The sequence below is a fragment of the Dromaius novaehollandiae genome, chromosome Z, assembly GCF_036370855.1.
Source record: "Dromaius novaehollandiae isolate bDroNov1 chromosome Z, bDroNov1.hap1, whole genome shotgun sequence".
NCBI lineage: Eukaryota > Metazoa > Chordata > Aves > Casuariiformes > Dromaiidae > Dromaius > Dromaius novaehollandiae.
The window spans coordinates 42736553-42750291 of record NC_088132.1 but is presented as its reverse complement, the minus strand read 5'-3'; the positions used below and the strand labels follow the sequence as shown (position 1 = coordinate 42750291).

The 13739-nt window shown below is 40.1% G+C and overlaps 1 protein-coding gene across 3 annotated transcripts in view; it reads right to left on the bottom strand.

Moving 5' to 3' along the window:
• The window catches only part of LOC135325036 (band 4.1-like protein 4A), a 142272-nt gene that overhangs the window by 84784 nt on the left and 43749 nt on the right, over nt 1-13739 (bottom strand). For all 3 annotated transcript variants that reach the window (XM_064502400.1, XM_064502399.1, XM_064502401.1), the window contains exon 3: nt 3887-3991. In XM_064502400.1, the coding sequence (XP_064358470.1) occupies nt 3887-3991 (105 nt within the window). The remainder of the gene's footprint in view (nt 1-3886; nt 3992-13739) is intronic.

Sequence of the window (13739 nt, the reverse complement as noted above, 5' to 3'; positions counted from 1 at the left end):
TACCTTGCATTTGGTCCCTCCTCCACTAAAGGAGAGAGAAATCACAAGGCTACTGTTTTCCCAATTACTAAAGCGGTGAGAGAGTAAAAGGCAGGACAGAGTTTCCTAAGCCATTTTCAGCTTCTACAGCACAGACTCTGGCAATCGTGTCTTGCCTGAGAATACCAGATGGGGCACAGTATACCACTTTACTGACAGGTGAGGCAGAAGACAAAAAATGCCCAATCAGTCAGGACCCAGCTGACCATCGCTGGTGAAAAATACAGGCTGTATCTGCTCTCAGCTTAGTGGGACTGAAGTGGCAACAGTTTGTGCAGCAATGCAAAAGGCTTGAGTGAAGGGCTGATGACAAGGCACAGAGAGGTATAGTGACAATCAGTTAAAACTATTTTTCACCTAAACTGTCTTTACCAAAAAATGTACTATACTATGTTAAAAGAGCACTGTGTGGTTTGTCAAGCAAAGCACTCAAAGGGTAGGAAACACTACTGACACCCTATAGCATTAGTTCAACCCACCTGTTCATTCTGACATAGTTTCAAATTATAAGATCAAATACTTTTTGTTTTTCCTTAGGACTTCTGCCTTCTCAGAGCACAAGATAGACATAGCTTAAGTAGTGCACTGAGAATGGTAAATTTGGCAATTCCTAACTTTCAAGTGCTGGATTTTGCAAATTAAATACTGTTTTTTTAATACGAAGAGTTTGGGGGTACCTGGAATGTCGATAGAGAAAATCCTGTAATATGACCAAATCACTACCCTAGAAACAGAGTCTTCCAATCTATGCTTTATCCTACTGTCCATGGTCTCCTCACTGTTACCTTGTTCCGTCCATCTTTTTGCTGCACCTAGCTACTCTCTCTCACTTGATAATTAGTTTGTTAGTTTTTCAAGAAGAGACCACTTTACTGTTATGAATTCATATATTACATAGCACAGTGAAACCCTGTTCCCTGATTAGACCCAATGTGCTACTAAAATAATTACGATACCACCTACATAAGAGGTAGTTCACTAGCACAACACAAAATCAACTGGAAGTGCTGAGGCACGCAAAAAAAATTGGAAGAATAACTAAACAAGTTCTTTCAAAGCCTTAATAAAAAAATTTCTTTGGTGATTATGTTGTGCTCTTTAAAATATACAGTTTTGTCCAATCTATTTTATTCATCACTCAGTTAAATACATAATACCACAAATAACCTGACAAATTAAATAGTAAAATATTCCTCACCAATAGCAGTATATCAATAGGTGGCCGATTCTCCAGACACATCTTTCTCTTTGAGACTAACTCAGGAGCACTGTTTTAAAACTAATTAGCAAGGTAACCTTTTTCCTTCCCTTAGAAAATCTGTTCTGGCCAATCCAAAAGATACCCAGTCCAAAATTCAGATCTGGGTTTCTTATCAGCCAGTACAGGACTAACTCCCACAACAGCCCACAGAGTTTTAGCAGTATTCAGCGTGCAATTCAATATATGTTTACAGTTTAAGTGCGAAGTGTTGCTTGTTTCATGAAGGCTTTCCCTTCATACTGGTCGTTCTTAAGAAGTAAAAAGATTTCACTAGAAGTAGCAAGCCAGCAACAATTGCATAAAAGATGTAAAACTAAACACAGTACTCATTTATGAACCTTCCAGGTAAACCAGCATCAACTTTTAATTACCTATATACAGACAAATAACAGGAACAGGCGTTTTCCTAATATTTCGCTATAACACAGCCCAGGTGCAAAGCCTGCAGCACAAGCTCAGTCGGTCACTGTGGCAGTGTCTACATGGTAGGGCAGGTGCGCTCCACAACGCGGCCCACAGTTGTGGTCTCCAGTCGTACATCCTGGCTGCTTCCCAGCAGCGTGTCAGGACAGAGCTGCTGTGTGCACCCTTCTCCCAGGCACCTGGGATTGCTCTGTAAAGAAAATCTGCAGGTGGGGGATACGCTGCACTCCAGTCAAGAGACCAGGAATACAAATACACTACAGAGACACCTGCCCATCAGCACAAAAAACAGGCAAAATACAGGTAAGGAGACCTCTCACAGAGAGAGGCTGTAGCTTCTTCTCTGTGCTGGTGCCACTCATGTTCCCACTGTACCTAGTATCAGTACAAAAGCAGGAAAACTAGGGAAGTGGGACAAACACCTTCAAAATCCACAGGAAATTCTATGCACAGTGGCTTCTTGATCTTGGGTAGTCAGAAAATAGAGAAAAAGGCTAATGTTAAGGTTATATAACTACAGCATGATGCGAGAGAAAAAGGCAAAAAAGCTGTATTTGGAGAGGCTGAGTTAATGGGGTTATGACTGACAGCTCCTACAGACTACCATAATAAAAAATGCAATAAAATCACACAGCCAAATCTGCTACTCTATTAGCAGAATACATCCTAAAACATCCCTTTACGTGTCAAGTCTTCCACTGAAGAGATCTAATCTTCTCTTATTTTCATAATGCCGGATAAACTATTTAATACACACTGTGTACACCTCTGGAATTTATCTTTACAGGAAGAAAAGGAAACTGTTCTGAGAGCAAAAAACAGCTACTTGCTTTTCATTCACGTTTCCTTGGGAAATCCAAAATGCTGTTTTCCACAGTCTACCTTTCAGTTCATAGCTGAATCTGACTTTCATCTTCATGTAATGAAACTTAGTTAAAAAGCCTGAAGCTTTATCAATGAACTGAATTTATGTCTAGACTACAGCACAGAAATAAATACTGAGTAGGGCAGCCTGTAGATCCCAACAGCAAGCAATAGTCTCTAGCTGTTCTGACTGCAGTCTCTACACATTCTACTTCAGCTAATCAGAAGAAATTAGTAAGAGTTTAGTCAATTCAATAACTTGTTCTTGTTTTTAGATAAAATGTGACATCTCTTGAGGTCAGGGTGTTGTACCTATTCCCAACATACAGCTGACTTTAAAAGCATAACAGCTTGACATAATTTACCCATAGGACAGGCATTATTCCTTTCGTAAAATGAAGGTAATATGAAGATCACCCTATGAATAAAGCATCAGTGCCCTTACTGAGCACTCCCAGCTTCTCCTCTCTGACTGCAGTAATGCTTCACAAGACATTTTGGGGAGGCACTTCGGATATCACTGCCCTAATCCAACTGCCTGTTTAGGCCCTAAAATGTCTCAATCCAGTTTCTGTTTTCTTGCCCAATTAAGACCGTAATCTCCTGGTGGAAAAAACCCTCCATGCGTGGAGAGTCCCTGTCAATCAAATGGACTCCTTCTTCATGGTATCGGCTTGAGGACATAGCACCAGTTCAAGTGGAGCCAAAAGGTCATTATCAATATCCTGACTTCTGGGGCTCTGAGTGAATGAGCAGCTGCCACACCATACAATACATCCTGACAGCCAAATGCTTCCTTCAAAGCAGGAGCTACACTCTAAGACAGCAGATCAGCAAGTGGCCCAAGTGAATCAGCTTTTGACACGCTTGGGGACACTGCTTTCAAGATACTCCAGGACCAGCCAAAACACAGTAAGTTACAACTGGTTCATTCAAAGAGAATTCCTAGTCAGGCAAGTATCACGTGCTAAGCACTGAGTTCAGGGCAAAACATTAAAATAGAAAAATTTTTAACTCTACTTATTGTGACAATTTTTTACTTGTTACACTTTTTTCATTCATTTTCTTTCCAACATCTCATGAAGAATTTAGGACTTGATCCTGTTCCTATCTAAAACATTAATGACTATTCCATGATTTCAGTGCAAATGAACACAAGGGAATGTTTACTGGAAAACTGACTGTTTCATGAAATAGTAAAAGTTAGTGAAAGTACGACAATTTAATGCTCTCTTGGCAAAGTCAAAACAGGGTAAATTTTACAGACAGAAAATCCAATCTGGCGTGTCTTTTACTCACCGTTTGATGACTTCGGTCACAGTAGCGTAGTCCAAAGTAATCTATCTCCACTAGGTTTAAGTGACGAAATACGTAGCTCAGGACAACCGACCCTTTCGTTGACTTCTGTGGGAAAGAATTTACAGGGTCTTTTCACAAAGATGCTCTGCCTTTGTCGGCTGCGTCCAGTGGCATTCATGCGTTCAGTTAGCTTTGTCTAAAGGAGGAGGCAGTTCCCACTGCCTTAAAGCAAAATTTCAGCTATATACAGAAGGAAATATTTTGTCCTGATACATGTTTAATCAGTTGTTCTGTAAGTATTGTTAGGTAGTTAGCAGGTAAATAGACACAAAAAAACCTACTTAAGAAAAACCTACTTAAGAGTACTTGCATACATACAATGCCAGCTAATCCAGCATTTTTCTAGCAAGTTTCTATTCTCTGCTCAACGGTCTAATCCCCACGGCACATCTCGATTCTGAAATCACACTCTTCCTTCAAGCACGCGCCTGCCACTCAAACGCTGACACTGAAGAGCAGGAGGCAAAAGTCTCTCCTTAAGACACAAATTATGAATCATTAGCTACTCCATTATTACGCTTGGTGAAAAAGGTTGGAGTTTACTTTCCTTTTCAAATGCTTTACATAGTAGAACTGGGAGAAATCCGACACCCTGAAACAAATAATCTCACTGTATTCTTGAATACTACTTCATTAAGGGTCTACTCTAGTATTTGCAAACAATACTGGGGACAATATTATAGACAAAGTTGTACTGTTGACAACGTATTACAAAATGCCTACTGCCACCTGAAGGCCTCGGATTGATTGGTTTGTCTGGTAGCCAACAACAAACACCCTAGGAAGACTGAGAATGATCACACAGAATGATCCCTCTTCAGAATCAGTTAAAGCCTTTGATTACAATAGTCCTAAATTCCACAGAAAAATATGGAAACAAATCATAACGAGGTTTTGGTTAACTGCTTTACACGTGCATACATAAAGGGCCCTAGGATATCCGTGCATACCAACTGCCCTACACTCAGCTTGTATATGCAAAAAATCATGTGAGAAGCTTGTATAAGCAGTGACAGAACGGGGAGTAGTACACACACGTGAAACATGTGTCGCCAGTCACCAATTTACAATGGACTTTAAAAACCAATTCACACCTGCTTTAACCCTCTCTATTACAGTAAAAGCATGAGAGAAATGAAACAGGAAGCTGAGGCTGAGTGATATTGTTTGTGTTGCTTTGCTGTTCAATCCAGGGGGAAAAAAATCACAATTTCACAACTCAAATAGCAAAAAATACTGATATTAAATTTACTTAATTTAGCTCTGCTAGTGAAATATCAAACAATGACCATGAAGATGCATCCATTCTTTTTGAGAAGACACATTTACACAGTATTTATACACCATCACCAAGGCAGGGTCAGTATAACAGTTTCAGGTGGCCAATCATGCTCTAAGTAAGTAATGGCAAGATAAACATCTCTGGTAGGCTGGGACTTGTTTATTCATGCTATTCAACTAATTTAATATATGTTTGCTTAAACAGGAGCAGTTCTTGAAAGGGTCTTGGTATGGCACAGTCTAATGCCATCATACAGGCTATGTACACTGAATAGTTATGCCAATTCAAGATAAGAGAACAAAGCAACTGGAATTACATATTTCCACAGCATGTACAGGCAGACTTGATGATCAGCCACATAAGAGAAAAAAAATTGGGAAAAACATGATTATGGTTAGCAGAAATCTCACTTTAGGATTTTAGGTAAAGCACAGAAGTACTGTAAGTACTCTTATCTTATCCCTAATAAAAACTGAACTTAGGTTGTAAAACAGCAAAAGACAAGATTCAGCCCTTCTTAGCTATAAAGTAACAGTCAGGAGCACTACAGCAAAAAACACAGAAGCAAAACGAAACACACCTCAAAAAAAAAAGACAGGTTAAATTACAGGACAACAAAGATACAAGATAGTAGCAGTAACCATCCTACCTCATTTTCTATAAACTGTTATTCAAACAAGCAGGAGAGAGATCTGCCTAACTGAAAGGCATATACAGTTATCATTCATACTTCATGTAAGAGACAGCAGGCTTCAGCATTGGAAGTAACTGTCCTACTCATCATTTAAACAGTTACAATCCCACCTTGGGAACCCCAGACTACACCAGTGTCCTTTAGAAATGGACACCATAAAAGCACAAAACAAAAAAGCAGCCTTGACTCCAAAGGACCTAACTGTAAGTGATTCCATCTAGGTATAAATGATTGCAACAGCTTAAGCTGGATAGTAAATGTAAAAAGAATACTGTAGATGGAAGGAAATCCACAATGGGCTGTTCAGAGCCATGGGGTTTTTAAAGGGTTAGTAAAGCCTTTTCAGAAGGTATAATCAGAGCTGTCTGCATTAATGCCTACGGAGGGAAACTGGGCAGGGCCTACTGAAGGCATGCAGAAGTTCTGTGATTAGCTTAAATCCACTCTTTTTCAATGAGCTGGTCACTCTTTTTCTTTGACCAGTAAAATGATTTGTACCATCAATTAGCTTTATTAGTAGGACTTCAAAAAAAAAAAAAAAAAAAAAAAAAAAAAAAAAAAAGGCAATCCAGGGACAAAGATGAAGCAGTCCATTTTCCATTCAAATATCTTATGGTATTTATGCACCTTCCTGGGAATCATCAAGATACTAGACTAAAATGAAATAGAAACTAAAGTCCTACAGAGTTTAACTCACATCGCTCCACACCAGTTTAGGATTCAGCTAACCTGCCTGGCATTTTTCATTTGCAGTCAGCTTAGGGCTGCAATGGGCTCAAAGTAACTAAAGAGTCTTTGGGACAACCTTCCAACCCCAGAGGTTAAAGCTAGTGCGATCCCTAAGAAACAAGCACTTTTCACACTTGGTTTGGCAGAAATTAAAGCTTCTCTTTTTTCCTTTCAGAGATAAATAGTAATGATGTTTAAAAGCCCTTCAATTATTTTTACTTCTACCGTTAAGCTAAGAAAGAAAATAAATATATCTTAATTTATTTGCTTAACACAGGCCAGTTAACGTTTCCACCACTGCAATTCCTGCAGAAACAAGTGATCCAGCTGTGGCCAAAGGCTGCATAAAGCCATCTCACTTAAAATGGTTGGGTGTTCTCCACATCTACAGCCCTAAGATCCTCAACATGTTGGTTATCCTCAGCCAAAAAATTGCCTCCGCAACGTTCCTCATCAAGACATTTCATAACCCTCAGTGATCCGTGCAGGTACACAAGGCAGTGCTCCACCAGGGAACTGCTGAGATGAGGCTGTTCGCTGCCCCTGAATCACTTTAACCTCACCTTACTTAACCTCACATATCACCAATACCAAAGGAAAATTCTTCAGACCCATCTCAGAGCCTTGCTGAAACCAGAGAAGCCTCATTTTTAATTAGCAAGTTCTCAGTTTAAGCCAACTGATTTCAGTGTTCCAGTGTTCAGCTGGAGTCGGGAAAGCAGTTCTGATGATGAACCCCAAGAGACTAATCATTAGTCTTGAAATGCACTTTTTTTACTGCATTGCAAGAAAGTTCTCTTCAAACTTCTTCAAATTCAGAAAAAAAGCTGTCTTATTTTCACCAATAAAAATAACATAATTCACCAAAATTGCAGAATAAAACTATCATAGACTGTTAACAAAATTAATCCACAGCATACAGCACTGCAAAAACTGTATGATCTGCCTTGCATTAAGCTCAGACTTGCTAGAGGCTTACGTTCTTAGGGGTAAATCCCAGTACAGTACATTTATTTGAAAATATCATTGGCAATGCTTTCAAGAGAGAACAAAGAATTGTTCAAATGAGTCATAACATCTTGCTTTACATGTTAGCACCGTGGCTTCATAAACCAGAAAGGCAGGTTTCTACTGGCCAAAGAATATGACAGCCAGAACCTTGAGGAGAGATTTAATTGTACTTCTTTAATCAAAAAGAAATCGTTCTTTTAAAAATGCCACAGTACTGTACTTCAATATATTCCCATTACTGTATATTTAGTCATCAGGAATTCATATTTTCCACACTGCTCATTGCTTTTTAGCCCCAGTGAGGTTTTTCTGGTTTGATATTGTTTAATTTTCTCCTTTGTATTGTACATAGCAGGGAAAGCCAAATCAGATCCACAATCGAGGTCAACAATGAATTTAAACACAAAGTAAGTAGTACAGCAACGTCAGCCTCTGCAGGATGCTAGCCCCTCTCTCAAGAGGAAACTTGTGTAGGGAGTGAAATGTCAATTTATTAAAAGCAAAATGAAACACAGCATTGTCTCTTTTAGTCCAGGCAGTGACTGTGCAACCTTTCTTCTGTAAGTAATTCAATCTGCTGCCTTCACCAGACTGACTCTTATAACCTCATAGATGCTAAGGAAGATGCAGATGAATTCATGAGCCTCTGCTTAAAACTATAAGGCTTAAAACTTTGGTTTAACAGAACTGCTGTCTGTTGATGCACCTTCCTATTTTTTTTCCCCCATTGTTGAGTCTGTTGGAAAGTTGCACCTGATACTGAGTTAATTATTCCGCTTATACGTTGGCATGAGATAACAAGAGCAGAAGGCTTCTGATGTTGAACGAGGAACTTCATTAGAACATAGAAAGTCAAGGAGGATGCTACAGGGGATGACAATTGTGCTGTGAGAGTCAGGAGCGCATACCACTGCCCTCAGATTTCCCTGTCAGGTGTACGGACTGCAAGGGCTGTACTGCTAGCAAGCCATTGGGTTGGAAGTGTGCTTGATCCACCCCCTACATGCTGCAGAGCAGCTTGTGCCCATGCAGTAAGCGGGAAGTGCCACCTACGTGTCAGGGCTGGAGCACGAGGGAGCACAGAAAGCCCGAAAAATAGGGGAAGCCCCCACTCTACTGCTTGTGTGCAGGGAAGAGGCAGCTCTGGACGCGTCCGTCACAGCAACTGCACATGCACGGACCAGCCCTACAGCATCTGGGTGCTCAGGCAGACACCCCTCAGACAGTACTATTAACCCAGGATTTTCAGAGACTGAATTGCAGGATTTTGTCCTTAGCATTACTAAGCACAGATGAAAATTTTGTACAAAAGCACTGTACAGAGTTACACAACTGAGGGCGAGTAGAGCCATCAGTTCCTTCCATCCCTGGTAGATCTGTGACAGAAACACGTGTCTCCAAAGAGCACTTTCTCACTGCACACTGTTGTAGTTCTTGCAGAGATCCTCCCCTGCCCCCATCTCAAGCTCAGAAAAGATCAAACACCACCACAGTTTTTTTTACCTCCTTCTAGCTATAAAAGTAGCAAGGCTCAGGGTTCTGGAAATCCAAGTTCTTGGGTCTTTACCACCACAGAATCAGCACCTCTTTTCCCCGAGGCAAACAACCAGCCAGGCCTCAATCTGCCCAATGTATGTTCAAGCAGAGAAGATTTTTAAATTAACAATGTTTAGTATTTACCAATATTCATCTACACAAACAGCTTGACCTTAATTTGCAGAATGCGTGTCCAAACAGACAGGAATTAAAATTAATGTAATTTTATATGCGCAGACATTCCCCAACACAATTGCATAATAGAAGTAAATACGTTCAGAACTGAAGATTTAACATATGTAGGTGAAATACCAGTCTGCCCTAAGTACACATTATACAAACGTACAAACCAAATTGTGCAAATTCATCTCTTCCCCTCTCCTCCTCTTTCACCAACAGCAGACAGGCCAACCCGTTTTCAACTCTTCTTTTCCCCCCTCACTAAGGACTCCTCACACATTTGCAAACACATGCACAAACTGCACCTGTGCTCCCGAGAAGAACTCTACACAGCAGCTGCTCTATTTACTGGAATGTTATCTAAGGCACTGATTTTTCAGGTAATATTGATGAAGACACCAGTAGATGTGTTGTTTTGCTTTTACTACTGTAAGTTACACTAACTCATTCGGATTAGGGAATGCTCTTCCAGAAGCATGTCTGAAAGCGCATCTAATTTGTCTGCTTTTGTAGTTAGTTTACCTGTCCCAAATTTATAAGTACCTTTAAAAATCCATTTTGGGAGTAATTCCTGAACAGAGGGTAAAATTCCAGTGAGTAGGATCTCCAACTACTTAAACCTCTCCCCTTGTGACTACCAGCTAGACTGCACTTTGAGGCTTAGTCACAGATAGATGTAAACTGATCCTCTTGATTCTGAGTGTTTGGTTTTTTTTTAAGAAACATTTACTGAAATATTTGGCTTATGGGAAACTACTTCAGCTCAGTGTGCTTCTTTTTGGGTAGATAAGGATTTCACTGAGCATATAAAAGCAAATATATACTCCCTTACTATCTTTATCATGAACACTAAAAAAAAGTGTCTCATTAAATGTCCACAAGCCCTGTAATTTTGTTTTGATTACTCTTGCATGTCTGATACAAAACTCTAGAGTTTCATGAAGTGCATGGAAAACTGCAATTTGTATATCTCAGTAAATAAACTTAAGAGCTGCCTCAGGATGCAACACATAAGTATCATGAAAATTATTCTAAATTACATACTGTAATGTCAGCTCAGTCTGTAGACCAGCAACGTTTGTCTGTAATTCAGGGCAGTCAATTTAGAAGCAGACACAGAAATGTTGAGCCTCAATACCACACAATATGAGTGACTGACTACATTTAGTTGGTATAGTAATGCAATCTGCATACGCGCATGCACACTATAATAAGAAATACCTAAAGCAGGAGTCAAAGTCCAGTGAAGATGACATAGATACTAGATGACATTAAAGCAAGCATATAATTAATGGAAAGAACAACAGATTTCAGAAATGTAATTAATACTTAATAATGCTTTAAAATTGATCCTTCATCAGTCATAAACAATATTTTGTAAAATGGCAACTAACTCATGTAGAGGGATTCATGTCATATCAATTTTATTAAAAAATATTCATCGACCTATACACTAATATCAACATTAGGCAGCTTGTTAGCATCTAGATTTACCATAAGACAGGTGAGTTCTGTTACCTACAATAAAGCATTTCAACTTTCCACAGAAAACAGCTGGGCTGAACAGGGGAGTATCAATGATCACTTCTGTGATACCCATATACTTTGGGTATTTCCTGCACCAGAGAAAAGATCATAATAATGAAATTTAAAAACACAGGACATAACTACACATTTAGAATGGTTATGAGATTGGCTATCATTATTTTTCTACTCCTCGCCAAACCTCTTTTTAAGTCAGAACGAGTCAGAGCATTTGACCTGGTATGTCCTCTTGATAGGCAGGGCTTCTGCATTTCCTGATTATAGATGCTACAGAAATACACCACGAGCACCTTGCGAGGCAGAAGACAAGCACATGTGAATGTATAATGCACACACTTCTAATGCATTCTCACACATTTACTGTAAATTATTCCCAGCGAATATGGAGGACATGTCCCTTGGGTCTACCAGGCACTGGGCGGCACCAAGAGAGGAGGCCCTTTTATTTGGAAAGCTGCGAGCTGCCCTCATGGTGCGGCAGGCACGTAGCAGGAGATGCAGGAGTTCATGGCCCGGCCTTGGGCTGTCTTGCAGCAGGCAGCTGGTGTCCGGCAGGGTGGGAAGGGGGAATCCAGTGCACCAGCTGCTCCACCACAGTGCCCTCGCAGGTGGGCAGGATGCGTACAGAAGCGCGCTCCATGGGGCAGGGGGCAGCAGGGCCTGCACAAAGAGCTCAGAGCCTGCTTCCTCCAAACCTTACCCTCCCCTGCACCGTGCCAGCTTCCACGCAAGCAAATCTCACCAGCGTTAAAAACAGCTTGGGTTTTTGCGCTTAGTTCCTAAAGGATGGTGTGGAAAACTGCCAAAAATTCTTGCTCCAAATCTGAAGAACATGTGAAATCCTTCAAGCGTGGAAGAGATGAACTTTGGTCATTTTGTTGGAGCAAAGCTCAGTGAACCCTGAGCCTCCTTATTCTAGCCTGTGCCTCCTTCGGAGTGCGGCTTAAGCTCACACCAAGCCTGAGATGACTTCAGCAGTGCCTTGGCAGACGTCTCTTTCAGCAGAGGGAAGATCTTGTCTTTATCTTTGTTACATTCATTCCAAACAGAGGAAGCATCACATGTTTTCTAACTAATCTTCTCGACACAATTTCTATAGTACTTTTCTTCATTAGCTGAAACCTTTTTCAAAACCTCACTCATACAAATTTATAGCTGCTTTAAAAATTTAACTCTGAAGGGCTTTCTATCTTGCCTTATATTGAGATAAATCTGGTTGAAGCATTTTCAGTTTCCCTGTCACCTTTTTTTCCCCTCCTCTTATTTTGGATTATTTACCTATAATATATTATCTTTACTTCTTATGTTTTATTTGAGCAACATCACTCAGTTGTCTCCAATGTACGTACAAGATACAATTTTGGAAATAAATATAAAGGTACACTCTTTTAGCTTTAGTCATTAGTTCTGGCATTTTTGGTTCCATTCCAGCCCTGCAAACGATTTTGTGATCTGCGACTATGTACACAAGGGAGGCACTTTAAGTAACCAAGCCTCCGTTCTAACACTCCTAATTTCTCATACGGTCATTAACCTAAACATATATTTTAAATCAGGTGTTGTATACATTTTTGGAGCACATTAAGCTCATTATACACTGCAGTTTTAGAACACAAGAACTTACGGTTTTGATAAGTTATATACTTTGACTAACTGCTTTAAGTGCGAGACTCTCAAGGGAGAATGTCAGTAAGGAGCTAAATACTGAAAAGCTTTCAGAAAGAAATAGTCTTAAAATTAAAGAGGAGAGACACATTCTGTCAAAGTGTTTCAGGATTTTTCTACTGCTTCAGCTGTTCAGCATGGTAGTGAGACAGTTACAAGCTTCCTGTCATAGGGAGGAGTTGGCTCGAAGTATTGATCAGTAGAGTGTTTTGGGTTTGACTTAGGCTTTTTGCAGGGGAGAGGGGAGGTTTAAGAGCAAGGAAAGAAAAATGGGAGGGAGAATAGATTAGGGCAGATCTTGTTAATGCTCTTTGCGACAGTTCAGTAGTAGAAAGAATAACTGTACTGTCACAGCTGAGCATACCTGCAAAAGCTTGTTTGCACAGAGCAACATAAGATGGACCAACGAGCAAGCCACCTTTTTACTCTTCTTCTCCCTAAGCAAAGACCAAACTCAGCATCCTCTTCATCACTCATTCTCTGCCCTGGTGATGCTGTTAATTCCTTGATTGACCTTCCCTGCAATATGGCTTACGAATGTGAATGGCCTCTACTTTTGCTTCTTAAAATACTTCTGCTATTCCCTGACTTTTACCTTGGTAATCTCACATTTCTGTTTCCGATTGCCTCTAGCCGCCACTTCTTTTGTTTAAGTCTTTTCAGAGCTCTGGTCCATGGAGTAAGCAACTTCAGATTTAGTTGAGAATTACCATCTCAAGTTTTTCTCTAGACATTTTTTTCCCTTCTCTTGTTCAGGAGTAAAGGATAGGATGGAATTTCTCAGAGGTATAAATCTGTCTTCAAGCAGATTCATGATTTAGAAGCCTCTGTCAAGCTCAGTTCAAACAATATTTTTTGAAAAATTTCTCACGTTTTCCATCTTCATAATCAAATGTGTTAGTAACAGACTTGGTTTTGCTTATAATTTGATTCAATTAACTGAACTACCACATGATCATTCAGTCAAGAGATATTACAAAAAGCTCAAGAGAAGAAGTTATCAGAAGAACAGTGGAACCCTTCTTAGATGGGTTCCAAAATACATGGGAGAGACAAAGACAGAGTTCATTTTCTTGAAGAGACAGAGGGGCCTTTTCTTTCTGGCTCCAACATGGGTGACGCAGGGAAAGGGGGGTGAAGGGAAGCGTAGC